This window comes from Vicugna pacos, chromosome 19, assembly GCF_048564905.1.
Source record: "Vicugna pacos chromosome 19, VicPac4, whole genome shotgun sequence".
Taxonomy (NCBI): Eukaryota; Metazoa; Chordata; class Mammalia; order Artiodactyla; family Camelidae; genus Vicugna; species Vicugna pacos.
Window position 1 is genome coordinate 23,756,855 of NC_133005.1, and position 16,085 is coordinate 23,772,939.

Sequence of the window (16,085 nt, forward strand, 5' to 3'; positions counted from 1 at the left end):
ACTACCATATGTAAAATAAATAGACCATAAGGACCTACTATATAGCACTGGGAACTATATTCAGTATCTTGTAATAACCTATAATGGGAAATAATCTGAAAAAATAAATATGTATGTAGCTGAAACACTTTGCTGTACACTTGAAACTAACACAACATTGTGAATCAACTGTACTTCAATTTAAAAAATTTATTTCTCCTTTAATTTGAAAAAAATGCGTATTTTTAAGATCCTTGGTACATAACACCAAATTGCCTCATAAAGTTATGCTAATTTACATATCCACTAACAGTTTATATTTACACAGACACAACTTTACATTTTAAAAATATGTAATAGATTCACATGACACAAAAGTCAAAATAATATAAGAAGATTTATAGCTAAAAATCTGCTTCTAATCCCTGCCATCTCATTGGTAATCACTTTTTCAGGTTCCCAGGAAGTGTGTGTGTGTGTGTGTGTGTGTGTGTGTCTACTTTCCCAACCAGATACCTTTTGAGGGATATAAATCTCTACAAGACTGAGTAATTGAGATTTGACTAGGATTATAACCTCCTACAGCCCCACTGTCAACCCTTACAAACTCTTTCAGCTTCTTTTGGAACATCAGAACACTTTGGTATTACAAAGATCTGTGTAATTTGGCCTAAAGGTATAAGGCATCTTTGATTTCTATCCAGGTTCTAGTAATCGTGTCAGAGTGGATTAAGGTTTACAGAGTTCTGTGGATGAATTTTAAAAAGCAGAACTGAACTGAATTTGTAATCCTTGAAAAAGAGCGGTATGAAACTCATATGTTTGGGAGGGAAATGATAGAAAAATGTATTTGCTTGAGATTTCCGGACAGTGATGAATTAGAACAAGTGTCCATGTGTCCTGTGCTGACTTCTGAGTGCTTGGACAGTGAGGAATTGTCATTGGATTTTAAATTGACCCAATTTTGGAAGCTTCGTAGATCTGTTTCTGTAAACAGATCCGATTTCAGCATAGAAGTTAGCAAATGAATGTGGAAACACAAGGTCCATTAACTTCCTTCAGATTTAGTTTGTGACTCTGGTTAACAGTTAAAATTGCAGTCTGGATTATGTTGCCATTTACTGTCTCCTGCCAATCCTTATATACAGAAAAAAAAAAAAGGGAGAATGTAGGTATTTTCTCCCTGGGTAAGATGAAAATAACTCAACTCTATTTAACTTGTGGTAGTGAAACAGGATCTCTTATCCCTTATGAAAATAGAGTGTCCCTGGATAAATGGCACTGCCTGGGATGGGACCATCTTAACTAACTACACGTCTAATGGGGTCTTGACTTACTCTGTTTATTCTATTGCATTTCCAATTATTTAACTCATGATTTTTCCTCCCACAGAAATAGGCAAGACACAATTCACAAGCGGGATAGTGAGGTGCTTGAGAGCACCGAGGTCTTTGTTTTGCTTATAGAGCTGTCTACTATTTCAGCCTTGCTTAGAATGCACCCTTTTGCAGCTTTCCCCCACCTCCTCTGAACCTGCAACTTCTGATTTATAGAGCTTGTCATGGCTAGTTATTTTTGGTTTGAGAGTGAAGAGAGACAGGAGGCCTTGGAGGTTAATTTCAGATAAATATGAAAATAGGATACATTGCTGCTTCTTCAGTCTTCCTCAGTTGTGTACTTCCCCCCGTATGTTTTCCCCTTTCCATTTATCTCTTCTCCTAGAAAAAGTTGATATTCATCTTGAGCTTGTAGAGCTCTGCAGGGCTGTCTTTTATGTATCACTTCCACCAGGAAGCCTTCTCTGACCCACCTCACCTGCTCCCCTTCTCTGTACTCCCATAGTGCCTTTTGTTTATCCCCCACTACAGCAAGGGTCACCCTGTATCCTAATTGTCTGTGAGTTCCTAAATGGAAGGTATTACATATATCTTTTTAGTCTTTGTTTTTTGGAAACAAAAATGAACTATATGATATGATTGATAGCACTTAATAGGCACTTTCAAAAGGAGCCTAACCAGTTCATAGCATTTGGAAGAAGCTTTTTCTTCAGGTCTGTTGTAGGATTATTGGTCAGAAAGAGCTATCTTCACTCAGAATGTTTCTAATTTTGCAGGAGTCTGAAGCTGTGGTGGATTCAGATAATTTTGAAATGTGAAGCTGATTCTTTTGCTTGGCAGCTTGATTTGTGTAGGGGAATGTGCTTGACGCATATGCCTTTTTTTTTTTTCTTCGGTGAAACCTGTTGACAGAAATTCAATCTTGATTAAGGGGTGCAGGAAGGCGTCCAGTTCCACCCTGCTTGGGGCTCTCTCATTTAAACGGTTGGCTTTGACCCTGGCCTATTCCATTTCCCACTAGGCATTTAATTTTTGAAGGTTTTGAATCCTAATATTTATTATTTGTGGGAGAGGCAGTGTAGTGAAGCTGGCATAACCCAGTAGTTAACTTTTTGTTTTGCTCATCCACTTGTGCTATCACCCGTTATTTAGGAGAGTCAGACTTCTCAATTCATATGTATTTATTTATTTGTCCTCTTTTTTTGGTGGTGGTTGTGGGGTGGTCTCTTGAGTTGGCCATATAAGACCAAAAGATAGCTCAAGAGAAGCTTTTTTAAAAAGAAGTCATTTTTAGAAAATAGTATTTTGCTTTTAAAATGTCACCTAAATAAAGATAAGGTATATTTAGGTTTGAGCTGCTTTGCCTTTTAGTAGATCTCAGAGGACATCCCTCCTTCTGATGCTTGAATACCCTTTTCATTGTCTCTTCTACTCTGGAATATCTACTGAGAGGTTCAGACTAACCTCTATCTTATTTATAGCAAAAATTTATATGCTCGAGTACAAACTTAAAAAAATGAGAAGTTAAAGGGTGATATTTTACTTTAAGGAAGATTCAGCTCAGAGCTTTCCTGGTGTATTTAGAATATGGATTTTAATTTACCAGAGTGTTCTCTATGAACAACTTGTCAGGGATGCTTAATTTTTGTATAGAGCATAGTTTATTTTTATATTTGTCTAACAGGTTAGTAAGATTTGGTTACCTACCTCATATTTGAAGGAATATTTGTAGGAAATCCTGTATATTATAGTGACCCCAGATTTTGGAATCTTATAACCTGCTAGTTGGTGATCTCAGAGTAGCTTAACTTCTCTGAGCCAGTTGCCTTATTTGTAAAATGGTGATGATGTCATCTGCCTTCTATATTGTTAATGCAGTTCACATGAGATGATTTATGTGATGTGCCTGGTAAAGTACTTGGCCTGTACTGGTAGTATTTGGAAGTTATTATCTATAAATGGTTTTGTCTCTTGCTCCTTGATATTTGATATTGTTCTTTATAAATATCTATTTTTAACTAAATATGAGAGGCAGTGGATAAGAACACCCCCTTTCGGGCTTGTCTGGGTTCCAGTCCTGGCTTGGCTGGTTTTTAGTTGCATGATCATGAACAAGTAGTAAATCTCTCTATGTCTCAGTTTCCTCATCTGGAAAATGAAGATAATGGTACCTACTTCATAGGATTACTATAAGAATTTAGTGAGTTAATACAAGTAAAACACTGCCAACAGTGTTTGGCATGTCATAAATACTCAGTAATTAATAGCTATTATTATTTTTTAACTTTGTTTTCAAGTTTATATACCTTTTTATTAGGTCAATATACAGGAACATTTTACTTTTACACAGAAACGTTAAAAAAAATGTGTAGTGTTTGGATATGTAAAGTTAGTAGCCAGTTTGCAGGCCATGTAAATGTGAAGCATTATTTCCAAAAATCAAAAGGTTTAACAATTATTGCTGGATTATAAGAATATTTAGTAAAAATTCCAGAAAGCCTAGTGACTTCTAGGCTGTAAACAAAGATTTAGGAGGAAATAATACTGCTTAACTAGTTCTTTAAACTGATACGGTATGCATTTATGTAACAAAACATATACAAAAAGTATAGAAGTTCATATATTGAAGTCTTCGCCTGGCCCAGACCTGCCAAGCTTTATTCCCAGACCCAAATACTGTTAACACTTTTGTGTTTTTCATAATTATGTATTTATAAGGGTATATATGAGTATACATTACCCCTTTCCCTCTTTTTAACCTGAATGGTAGCATGCACTTGTACATTTTACTTTTTTCATTTAATAGCTCTTGGAGTTCATTTTGTACATATCACATATATAAAGTTACTTAATGTTTCATTATATGATTGTGCCATAATTTATTCAAATAGTCTATCTATGATGGCTGCTATAGCTCTAGCCATTACATCTACCTTCAAGGCAAGAAGGATGAAGGGAATGGGCGAGAACAAGGGCTGCTATGTGAATTTTTTATACTTACATATGCATAAATACACATCAATAAGATAAATTTCTACATTTGGCAAGATCTATCAAAAAGGAAAACGCAAATTACCCTCCAAAGAGGCTAGCAGTATAGCTCCATAATTAAGAAAGATAAAAAGGATGTGAGGGGTTAAATTTGAATACTTTCCGGGTGGTTTTCAGCAGCATCCTTTGGTGGAATCATAGTTTTTAGGAGGCTAAGTGGAGTTGCTACATATTACATTCCTGCCTCTTTCCTCCCCCAGCTTTAATTGTCTTCATTACATTCCTGCCTGGGAAGTGTTCCCAGTGACCTGGGTTAGGCATTAAGATCATGGGAATCCAAGATTTTCCCATGTCTTCCAGCATGTTTGTTCACAAGAACAGGGAGACTTCTTCCTTGCAGCAGGGGAATTTTAACCACTATCAGTTGCTGGGGAATCTTTCAGTAGGGTCCTTTGAATAGAAGTGTGGCCAAGAAAAGGAAAACTATCAGTAGGTCGAAAGGCAGTGATTATATCACATGGTAGTGTATTTCATAGCACTCAAAATACTTTCTCATTTGTTTATAGGAAGCAGGTAGGCAGAAATGTGGAGTGACTTGCTTGTTGTCATGCCAGAGACGGGGCTAGAATTCTGGATTTCTATGTTGGGGGATTATTTTTGCCTATATATATGTGACAGAAAATGTGACTTTAACAGCTTATACAAAAAGAGTTTTATTGTCTGGAAATAGATGGTTGCTGATATTTGATTATCAGTGACGAGTATCTCTGATGTCTGGACCATTGTCTGTTATTCTCTTTGCCATTCACTTCTGTGTACGTGATGAGTGCTATAGCTCTAGTCATTACATCTGCCTTCAAGGCAAGAAGGATGAAGGGAAAGGGTGAGAACAAGGGCTGTAGCTGTATCAGGAAGGTAAGAGATTTTCTATGAATACCTCAGCAGATTTCAACTTTGTTCTCATTGGCTAGAACTGTCCCATGGCTACTCCAAGCTTGGAAGCTTGGTGATATAGGGGGTGACTTCTGTAAGAGTACAGTTACTATTTTGATGGTGTTTAGTGAAAAATATTTTATCATAGCTTGACTTAAGCTTGACTTAGTCTTGAATTCTCTTTATACTTATAGTTTGTACTATATAATTTAAATGTTTATACTGTCGTATTTATTGAGTGTGATAGGATTCCTGTCTAGATTTTAAATTCCTTTGTGTTACCAGTATTTACTTCTCTTCCAAGATACAGAATACTTTAAGTACATGTTGTTCTGTGTGAAGACAAATGGCTCATTGTGTTTCATAGGGAAATTATTTGCCAGTGAGTGTAGCCTCTAGGCTGTTTTTCAGATTACTTTCAGCTATTTTCTTAACGCACAAGGTTTCAGCAGGACAGGACACAGGACAGTACTTAAAGTACAGAGAAGTAGGAATGGGCCCATATCTTTGTTTGACTTGTTTCTTTTACCTCATTTGCATGTTGTGCCTTTTATATATTTTTGAGTCTTTCTCTTCATGCCCAGGAATAGTATTTTTATGAAAGCATTTTCTAAAGAAAAAGCTTGTACTTGGCAAAACTGTATTGAACTCTTACTATGTGTGAGATACTGTTGTAAGCACCTTGATGGATGGATAAGGTATACACAAGTGAGTAAAACCCATCCTTGCCTACAAGAACTTAGTGTCTACTAGGAGAGACATTTGCATAGTTAACTAATATAAAATTGGTTGGCAAAAAAGCACTATGCCTTTGGAGAGGTAACAAGTATGTATGATAGCTGGAAACTGGGGAAGAATTTACAGAGAATTGAATTGAACTTTGAGTGATGACTAAGATACTGGTTGGCATGTATAAAATTTAATGGTGTGTTTCAGAAATTGGGTTATTCAGGGCAGAGAGAAAGTAAATTTAATGTGGGGGAGGCTAGAAATGAGAAAACGGTAGATTGAGGGAAAATAAAATAATGAATGTAAAACACATGTCACAGTGCATGATGTGTTCGTCAAATTTGCCCTTTCCCTAATTCTAACATTTTTACCTTAAGGAGTCCTTCAAGTTACCAAAGAAGCAAAATTAACTTTTAGTGTGATTTGAGGAGTAAGACATACTGCCCAGGTGGTCTTCAGAATTGCAGATATGATAGTAAAAGCAAGGTAATTGCTAGGGAATCAGTACCTTAGATAAATGTACAACCAAGTTTCTGAACCATTTCTTTCCTTAGGAGGTGACTTATTGAGAAAAGTGACACGAACACTGGGGAAAAGCTGCTCTTCTGCACCAAGGGTGGGGAACAATGTCACAACTTACAACCTCTTATTCCTATGATGCTCCCACGGACTTCATCAATTTTACATCTTTGAATGATGAGGAAGATACCCAAAACATAGATTCCTGGTTTGGTGAGTGTCTGCTTTATTTGGTCATTTTTAGGGTCAGTGGTTTGCTTTGTGCTGAGGACCTTTCAAAAGTAGAAAGAGTTTTAAGAAAATAACTAAAATACAAATTTCTTTCTGCAAGGTACTTTGTCATCCATGATATGATAGAAATAATTGAAATCCTCACTATTTTGGGAAAGGACTATCAGTAGAAATCAGTATTTTACAGTTAAGAATGACAAATATTTAAGCTTTAGGAACATATGGGGAAATCCAGATAAGGCAAAGTTGATTGAAATTCTCAGACATGTCTGTAGTGAGGGCAACCACATAAAAACTTACTCTACTGTCACTGGACATAGAATATAATATTGCAACTGGGGCAGTGATACTGATACACTCCACCAATCTTACTCACACTTCCCCAGTTTCACTTGTACTTCTTTTTATTTATGTGTATTAAGTTCCTTGCAGTTTTATCACCTATGTAGGTTTGATCTACCCCCAAGATAGCAAATAGTTCTAACGTCACAAGGATCCTTACGTTACCCTTTTATAACTATACTCCCCTCCCTATTGCTGCCTCTCCCCAATTCATTTTTAAATGGAGGGATTATACTACTCAGAACCAAATCTCCAAATAGAGTTTGGATTGCTTGTTGTTGGGTTGTGTGGTATGACACAAACCCTGACACCAGGTCAACAAGTAAGGATGTGATTTTGTTTTTATATTACGTTGGAATAAAATATGAGACCAGTGATATGTCAGGCTAGTAGTTGCTGGGGCACTTTCATTTTTTTCTTTCTCATGTCCTTTTCTCTTCATTCGGAGAAATCAGTATGTAATGGGGGACAGAAATGAGTCCATTGCAGCTATACTCAACACTTATAATGTAGTGTCCAAATGTGATGGCACTTGCCATTGTCTTGGAAAAGGACTTTAATGAGATGCGGTGGGGATCCTGAGAGGAGGGGTCTGCTGGGTGTGGTGTAGGAGGAAGGGTGGATGAGACAGTCATCTGCCACTCAGAGGTCTTCCCTATGCCCTTATCCACTGAAACCCTGAGAAGTAGCTGGGTTGTTTGAACTAGCTCTTTTTCCAAGGTTTTCTTGAAAATGAGAAAGGAAATATTAGTATGACAATACTATTAAATACAGTTTGGAAGAAAAAATGAATCCCACAATTTTTTCAAAATCACCTTAGCACTAATATATTATTTCCTAATTTTCTTCTAAATAATCTCATCTTTTTACACAGTTGCAATCAGAGTGTACGTTCATAGAGTTAGTGCTGGGACTCACTGCATTCCTGAAGCTTCTATTAGTCAGCTGTTGGTGGAACACACTTTTCACTGCTTTGCCCTAGCCTTTATGTACAGCAGAACCAAAAATAAAATTTTTTGAGAGCCTAGCTCTGTTCCATCCTCACATACCCCACACTCGCCTATTTGAGGAAGAACCTCAACTCAATTATAGACTGTAAGGTGTTGCTTGTAAGCCTTGCAGATCTTGCTGGCTACAGTTTTCTTTAAGAGGAACATGATGTATTTACGTGGTAGATAAGGCCAGTTTATGCTTGTATGGCCCTAAAGTGTATCAAGCAAAGATAAGCTAATCACAATGCAGAGTCTGCACTTCTCTTTTTTTCTAATACATTGTTGCAGTGTTGCCAGTGTTTTAGTGATAGTTTTTGCAGTCTCTATCTCCGATGTACAATGTGTACTTATTTTTTCTTGATCACTAGAACTGTGCTAGTACTTGCCAAATGAGTTAGAAGTCTACTGGTAGGAGGCTTTAAGTATATGGCACTGATTTATTTTGCTTCTTTGCTGATTGTTTAGATGATGATGGTTTTACTTTTTCACAGAGGAGAAGGCCAATTTGGAGAATAAGTTTCCTGGAAAGAATGGTACAGGAGGGCTTTTTCAGGGCAAAACTCCCTTGAGAAAGGCTAATCTTCACCAAGATTTCACACCTTTGAGACCAGGTAAGAAAGAACATCTCAGAAAAAAGCTCTGTGGCAGAATGGTGAAGCAGTATATTAGGAACCTGAGGGATCTGGGGAAATTACCTAAATGCTGTATCCCTTGGTTTTTAATTGGTGAAATAGGCTAATTCATTTACTTATTTCATGGTGAATGTGAAACTAATGATGTGCTACATTTTTTCCCCAATCTTTTGGAAATTAAGCTAACATAGAATTTTATTGCTTAGATATATAACTGTTTTCTTTTTATGATAAGATTTAATGTACCCTAACCTGAATCTGGCTGGGAAACAAAACAGCAGGAGAGAAGAATGTACTGCTTGCACACTGTACAAGAATTCTTTGAGTTATGTATCTTATTTTGAAAGATGATTGACATTTAAACTAGCATTTACTAAATCTGCAAAGTATTGTCTATTTGATGTAGAACAAGAGAAGAATTCTTTAATAAGTCCTAAATTCTCAAAAATGATTCTTGTTTTGAAATAGCAGCTATATTTAGCTATAATTTTATATCATACAATTCACCCACTTAAAGTGTACATTTCAATGTTTTTTCATATTCACAGTGTAGTTGTGCAACCATCATCACAATCAATTTAGAACATTTGAAAATTAATCTTTACACCAGAAATTGACACAACATTGTAAACTGACTATATTTCAATTTAAAAAAAAAGATTTTCAAAAAAGACAATTTGGGCTTTTTCTCTTTTTCTTGATGAGTCTGGCTAAAGGTTTATCAATTTTGTTTATCTTTTCAAAGAACCAGTTCTCAGTTTCATATTGGACAATGATCCTTGAAAGGTATAGCCTCTTAATCTGGGGAGGGAATTATTTTTCTTAATATCATCTTAGTATTTTTGCTGCCTTGTTTCCTAGATCTTATTTCTTCTTTCTTGTGTTCTTTCATTTGTTCTTCATTTTGCAGGGGTACATTCTCAGGGAACTCCTAATATATTTTAGGTGTAGGAGAGGACAACTTTGAATTGTCACATGTCTGAAAATGTCATCTTTCCAGCTTCATTCACAATTGAAAGTTGAACTTAATATAGAATTGCAGATGAAAAGATTTTTTTTCTTGACTTCTCTGAAGGCATTGTTCCTTTGTCTTTTATCATCCTGTGTTAACTGATGAGGAATTCAGCTTATCCTATTTTCCTTACTTAGGTAATTTCTTTTTCTCTATGGAAACTTTCAGAATTTTATTTTTTTTAAATGTCATGAGAATGTGTTTGGGATTATTTTTTCTGAGGTAGTACCTCAGGCTGGCAAATAGGCAGGGCCCCTGGATACTTCATTTCTGCTTCAACCAAAATAGCTTTAATAAATTTTATTGGATACTAAAATTTTATTGGAACTAAAGGTTCCACTGCTTGAGAGGGATATATACACACACAAAATTTTCAATCTAGAGTTTTGTATTAAGTCATATACATGTAGATGTATCTCTCATCTCCGATTTGTTTCCTTGGGATTTGAGTACTGACTAGTTTTTGCTCTCCTGCAGTTGACAACACTTACAACAAAGAGGCGGAAAAAGAAAATCTGGTGGAAGAGTCCATTCCATCAAATGCTTATTCTTCCGTAAAAGTCAAAGGAACCACAACAAGAAATACTACAGCTCAGCCTCAGAGGTAGGACTGTTTGGGGCTCAAAAGTGGTGATTATATTAATAATGTTCAAAGAATAGTAATTGTAGCATCTACTATGTGAACTACATTGGACTCTTCGTGTTACCTTTTTTAATCTTCATAACATTTATGAGTTATACATAATATACCTGATTTATAGATAAGGGCTCAGAGGTGCTAAGTGTCTTGCCTAAGGCAAATTTATTTCAGAGACAGGTTTCAAACTGATCATTTTGGCTCCAGAGTCCTTGCTGTCTGCACTAGCAACATGGGTTGCCATTTTACGTTTATTTGTGTGGATATTTGACAGGTTTTTTTCCTGTTGTAAGTAAACTCCATAAGGGCAGGTATCATGTATGTTTAGTGCCTAACAGTGTCTGGTAGGAGCAAAGCTGAAAAACTGAGCAAACGGGTGGATGGATGGGTGGGTGGGTTAAGCTGCACTCTTGGCACTAGTGACTTCCGAAATCTAATGTCTTTGAATGTTGCGCTTTGTTTCAGTATCCTCTTTTTAACCAAAATACAGTGTTGGTCAGTCTTGATATTAGTTGCCTTCAGATGGCAGTAATCAAAAGAATACTCAAATTAGATTTTTAAAAACTTTTACCACCTAATAATTACCACTCACTCATAGAGTTTAAATTCTAGGACTGCTTATTGCTTTATACTTTGATGTCACCAGAATATCCTCAAGGAAGAGGAATGGCAGAGGTATTTCTAATACTATTGCTCAGAAGTAATGAAATGACCCTTTACAAAGCCTCAGGCTGATATAAGAGGATCACCTTTTGAGGATGGTATCATACATGCTGATTTTAATCTTTCCTAGTTAAGAAGCCCATTTTAATTAAAGAATTCTATGAGATCTCAGCCAACTAGGTATGTATCACAGGAGATATAAGAGATTGCTATTGGTTGATACTGTGGTTTCTGTTCCATGTTTAGATTGTTAAGTGAGGCATACGGAAAAGGGACCCAGTGTCCTATAGGTTTTTTCAGAATCCAGAATAGTGTTAGTGTCTTGGCTTCTCCATTTTGTGTATGTATATGATTACTAAAAATGTCCCACATTCTGACTGAATTTTGGAGTGATTTTTGAAAATGATATGACCTAAAGCCAGCTGTTCTCAGAGTCAGAAGACCTGAATTGTTTTTTTGTTTTGTTTTAAAGGTAGGTACCTCTAATACTCAAAACCTTAGTTTACTGATGTATCTCAGGCTTATTGCAAGAAATAGCAAATAAGGTAACATGTGACATTAGTTTGTAAATGATACTGCATTATGAAAATGCATGAAGAAGTAAAACATTAGTGCCATTTATCTCAGATCTCAGATTTATCTTAGTCCAGGGATGCCTAATATAGAAAGGAACAGTAGATGAAATAGGGAAGGTGTAGATAATCATACAAATTCACTATTTCATTTTCACATGGTTTTGATGAATAGGCTAAAAGATGGCCATAACTCGTTTGACACAGAATAGTTAAGAGTTAACAAGGCCTTAGTCTACAGTAATAATTTCTCCATGCAGGTGTTGCTTTACTACAAATATACGTTTTAATTCTTGTAATCTCATCTCTTAGTGATTTCTCCCTAAAGACACCCAGCAATTCTTCTCTTGACTTTATAACATCATTGTATGCTGAGTTTAAGTGATAGTCCAAAATGGTCATGTCTTCATGTACTTTGCCTTCTTTCTAATATTTATGAAGCCATGTCCATTTTAAAAAATCAATTTTATTGGGGTATAATTTGCATATAGTACAATGTACAGATCTTGAATGCACAGTCTGATTAGTTTTGACAAATGTATAACACCATGCAACCACGACACCATGATTAATATAGAACATGTCCATCACCTCAGAATGTTTCCTCATTCCTACCCCTTTGCAGTCAACTTTTACTGCTCACTCTTTCTGCTTTCTCACTCTCCCACCCGCCACCCAGAAGCAACCACTGTTCTGATTTCTGTTGCTATAGATTAATCTTGCCTGCTCTAGATATTTTTATAAACGAAATTATATGATATGTACTCTTTTATATCTGCCATCTTTCACTGAACATGTGCTTTTGAGATTCATCCATGTCATTATGTGTATTAATATTTTGTTCCTTTTTATTGCTGGTAATAAATTTTATTGAATGGATATACCACAATTTATCCGTTAACCAGTTGAGGACATCTGAGTTGCTTCCAGTTTGGGGTTATTATGAATAAAGCTGCTATGATTAGTTGCCTGTAGATTTTTCATGAGGAAATGTGTTTCTCTTGGGTGACTATCTAGGAGTGGAATTGTTGGGCCATACTGTTAAGTGTGTTTTTATAAGAAACAGCCAGAATGGTTTCTGAGGTGACTGTACCATTTTACATACCTATTAGCAATATATGAGAGTATCAGTTGCTCCACATCCTGGCCAAAACTTGGTATTATCATTCTCTTTGATTATATTTCATTGTGTTCTTAATTTGCATTTTTCTGATGACTAATGATGTTAGTCACATTTTCTTGTATATTTGGCCATTCATATATCTGCATATGTAGTTGCTTTTTTGGTCTGGCTCCCTAGAGTCTCCGCTGTGCCTGAAAATGTTAGTGGTCCGCCAAGACTGAGTAGAGGTTATACTCGGGTTTAAGTGTTCATCCTCTTTGTGGTTCTCTTGCTTCTGGAGTTTTGCCCCTAAATTTCTAGCTGTTTTGCCAGCCCCAATGTTTGTCTTCTGACACTTAAAGCTTAGTAAGACTTAAGCTGTGTAGCATTCTACTGTATACACATTGGGGAATGCACTAAATCAAAAAAGCAGCAAACTCACCAGTCTCACCTAGTGCACTTACGTCTTTAAGGATGGACACCTCACCAGTTTTTGCTTTTTCACTGGGGCCCCCTTAGACTCCCCTAAATATGCATAGTTAGCGTATGTATGTATACATAGCATATATAGTAGCACATAGGAATTTGTGCTGAGTTTTGGCTCAGATTTTGGGTGACAGCTTTTCTGTAGCTCTTTCATTTCCAGGATTTTTCTCCTAAATTTCCAGCTGCTGTACTGGCCTTGAATTCTATCTTCTGTTATCTATAGCCAGTGAGACTAGAGTTTTCTGCTGCTGTAGCTGCCACGTTTGGGGAGTGCCCTCAGGCAAAAAAGCTACTAACTTATAATTCTTAACCTTTGCAGTTGCTGCTTTTCATGGATAAATGTTCCTCTTTTTCTGCCTACTTTTGGTCACTTTACAGTGCCTTCAAATAGTTATATTTTTGTATTTTGTCTACATTTTATGATAATATGTAAGATTTGTGTGATAAATTCACTCTGCATTACTCCATGTATTTGTTTTTATGAGTACTTTTAGAGATTGATATGAAAATATTTGCAGATGAAAGATAAGAAATTTGAGATTTGCTTTAAAATCTAGGGAGTGGATGGAAGGAAAATTGACAATGTGATTGGCTGTAAGTTAATCATTTTTAAAGCTGAATGATGAGTACCTAGTGGTTTATTATAATATTCTCCTCAGTTTTTAGTTATGTTTCAAATTCCCTATGATAAAGATTTTAAAATTAGGTAGTCTATGCAATCTCATAAAAATGTGAATATATAATAATAAATCTTAAAGTGTTGAGGGAAATTAACCAAGATCTAAATAAATGGCAGGGCATACCATGTTCATAGTTTGGGAGACTCTACTGTAAATATGTCAAGTCTCCTTATCCAATCTGTTGATTCAATGAAATCTCTATAAAAATCCCAAAAGTTTTCATTTTGGATATTGATAAGTTGAGGTAGAATCCACAAAGAAAAGCATTGACATGCTTTTAGGGAAGGAGGTGGTTGTATTTGAGCATATTTACCTAATCAAATGATACCATAAAGAGAGTGAAAAGCCAATCCCCGGATTAGGAGAAGATATTTGTAACACTTAAAACCTACAAAGGGCTCATATTCACAGTATATAAAGAATTCCTACTAGCCAATTAGCAAAGGATTGACAATGCAGTAAAAGACAACCAAGAGACTTAACTAGCACTTTATGAAAGAGGACAACCAAATGGCCAATAAACATGTGAAAAGGTGCTCAAACTTACTGGAAAAAGCAGATTAAAACCACAATGAACTTCTACTGTATACCAATTTATATGACTAAAATTAAATCATCTGACAGTACCAAGTGTTTAGAAGAATGTAGAGCAACGTTGGACTCTTACGGATTTGTCAGTGTAAGCATGAATTGGTACGAGTACTTTGGAAAATAACTTTAGTTGATAAACCAACGTCCTATGACCTAGCAATCTTATGAGTTAACATATCCAACAATGTGTGCAACAATATATAAGAATCAGCAGTAGACTGGATAAATAGTAGTACATTCCTACAGTGTTATACAGCATTGAAAATCAGTGACTCAAAACTGTGAATCAGTGTGGTTGAATCTCACAGATATAATATGAGTGAAATAAACCAGATAGAAAAAATACTTAAAATAGTCTGATTATAGTATAAAGTTTTGTGTTTCCTTTCTAAATGTACCATGTTTATGGAATACATGTTTGTATGATAAAATGATAAAGAAAAAGTAATGATTACTGTAAAAGTCAAGGTAGCACCTGCTGCTAGTGTTTTGTTTCTTAGCCTAGGAGGTGATTTCATGAGTCTTCACTTTGTAATCATTTAACTTAAGTTTTGCTTTGTGCACTTTTTGTTATGTGTTACATATTTTAACAAAAAGGGGTGCCATGGCTAAAAGAGGAGAAAATAAACACGTTAGTAAATTTTCAGGAGACCTGATTTCTAATTTCAAGTCTGACAGCAATTAGCTATGTCACAGGGTCAAGTCACCTCATCTCTTTTTATTTTTATTCATACCTCTAAAAGGAGGGAGTTGCACCAAGTGATTGCCAGTGCCTTTTTACAAAATTAAATCAGCTTTATGGAGGTCTAATTTACGAACACCAAGGCACTTAAGTACCAACAATTTACGGTGAAATTTAAAAAACTATCAGTAAGACAAGAAGATACTAGATTTTTAGAGTGGAAATAATACCATTTTTTAATAACCCTTCATAGTTTGACATATTTTCACATTTCTGAATAGCATTTGCATATCTAGTAGATGTACTCATTAAAGATAAGTTTTATGAATTCTTCTACCATAGAAGATCTCTTAGACTCTCTGCTCAGAAGAATTTGGAACAGAAAGAAAAACATCATGTGAAAATGAAAGCCAAGAGATGTGCTACTCCTGTAATCATCAATGAAATTCCACCTGCCAAAAAGATGAAAGTGTAAGTAGCCTCAGCTTCTGTCAGTTGGCATAGGTTTTACCTCTGTTCGCTCCTGTGATAATAGCAAGTGGAATATGTGGTGCTTGTTCTTATTTTTATCAGTTGGGAATGTATTTTGCCGAAGGTAACAGCCATTTAACTAGAGTGGCTTAAAGAATAGTGAATTATTTGCTTCACACAAGTCTAGTTTACTGCTAGCTTTATTTGGTTCAGTGACGTCTCTGTGAGTCTTAGTTTTTTTTTTTTCCCCATACTTGTTGCTCAAGGTGGCTGCTCTTTGTTTCTTAGCTTCTTCCTTGTACTTGTTGTCTCATTGTTACAAGATAGCTGCTGTATATCTGTAGGTATCATATCCATGTTCAAGAGAAGGGTCTGGCAAAGAAAGAGGGGCAGCACCCATATCAGGAAAGTGAAATATTTTCCAGAAACCCTTATCTTATACCTCAGTTGACCAAACTGTAAATTAGATCCCCTCTAGTTGCAGTAGAGATGATTGAAACAAGT

At 35.8% G+C, this 16,085-nt stretch overlaps 1 protein-coding gene across 2 annotated transcripts in view; it reads left to right on the plus strand.

The window, feature by feature from the left end:
• Window positions 1–16,085, plus strand: part of TPX2 (TPX2 microtubule nucleation factor) — a 41,503-nt gene that overhangs the window by 3,295 nt on the left and 22,123 nt on the right. For both annotated transcript variants that reach the window (XM_072943987.1, XM_072943988.1), the window contains exons 3-6: window positions 6,524–6,701; window positions 8,545–8,664; window positions 10,175–10,301; window positions 15,453–15,581. In XM_072943987.1, coding sequence (XP_072800088.1) covers window positions 6,596–6,701; window positions 8,545–8,664; window positions 10,175–10,301; window positions 15,453–15,581 — 482 coding nt within the window. In that variant the 5' untranslated portion in view covers window positions 6,524–6,595. The remainder of the gene's footprint in view (window positions 1–6,523; window positions 6,702–8,544; window positions 8,665–10,174; window positions 10,302–15,452; window positions 15,582–16,085) is intronic.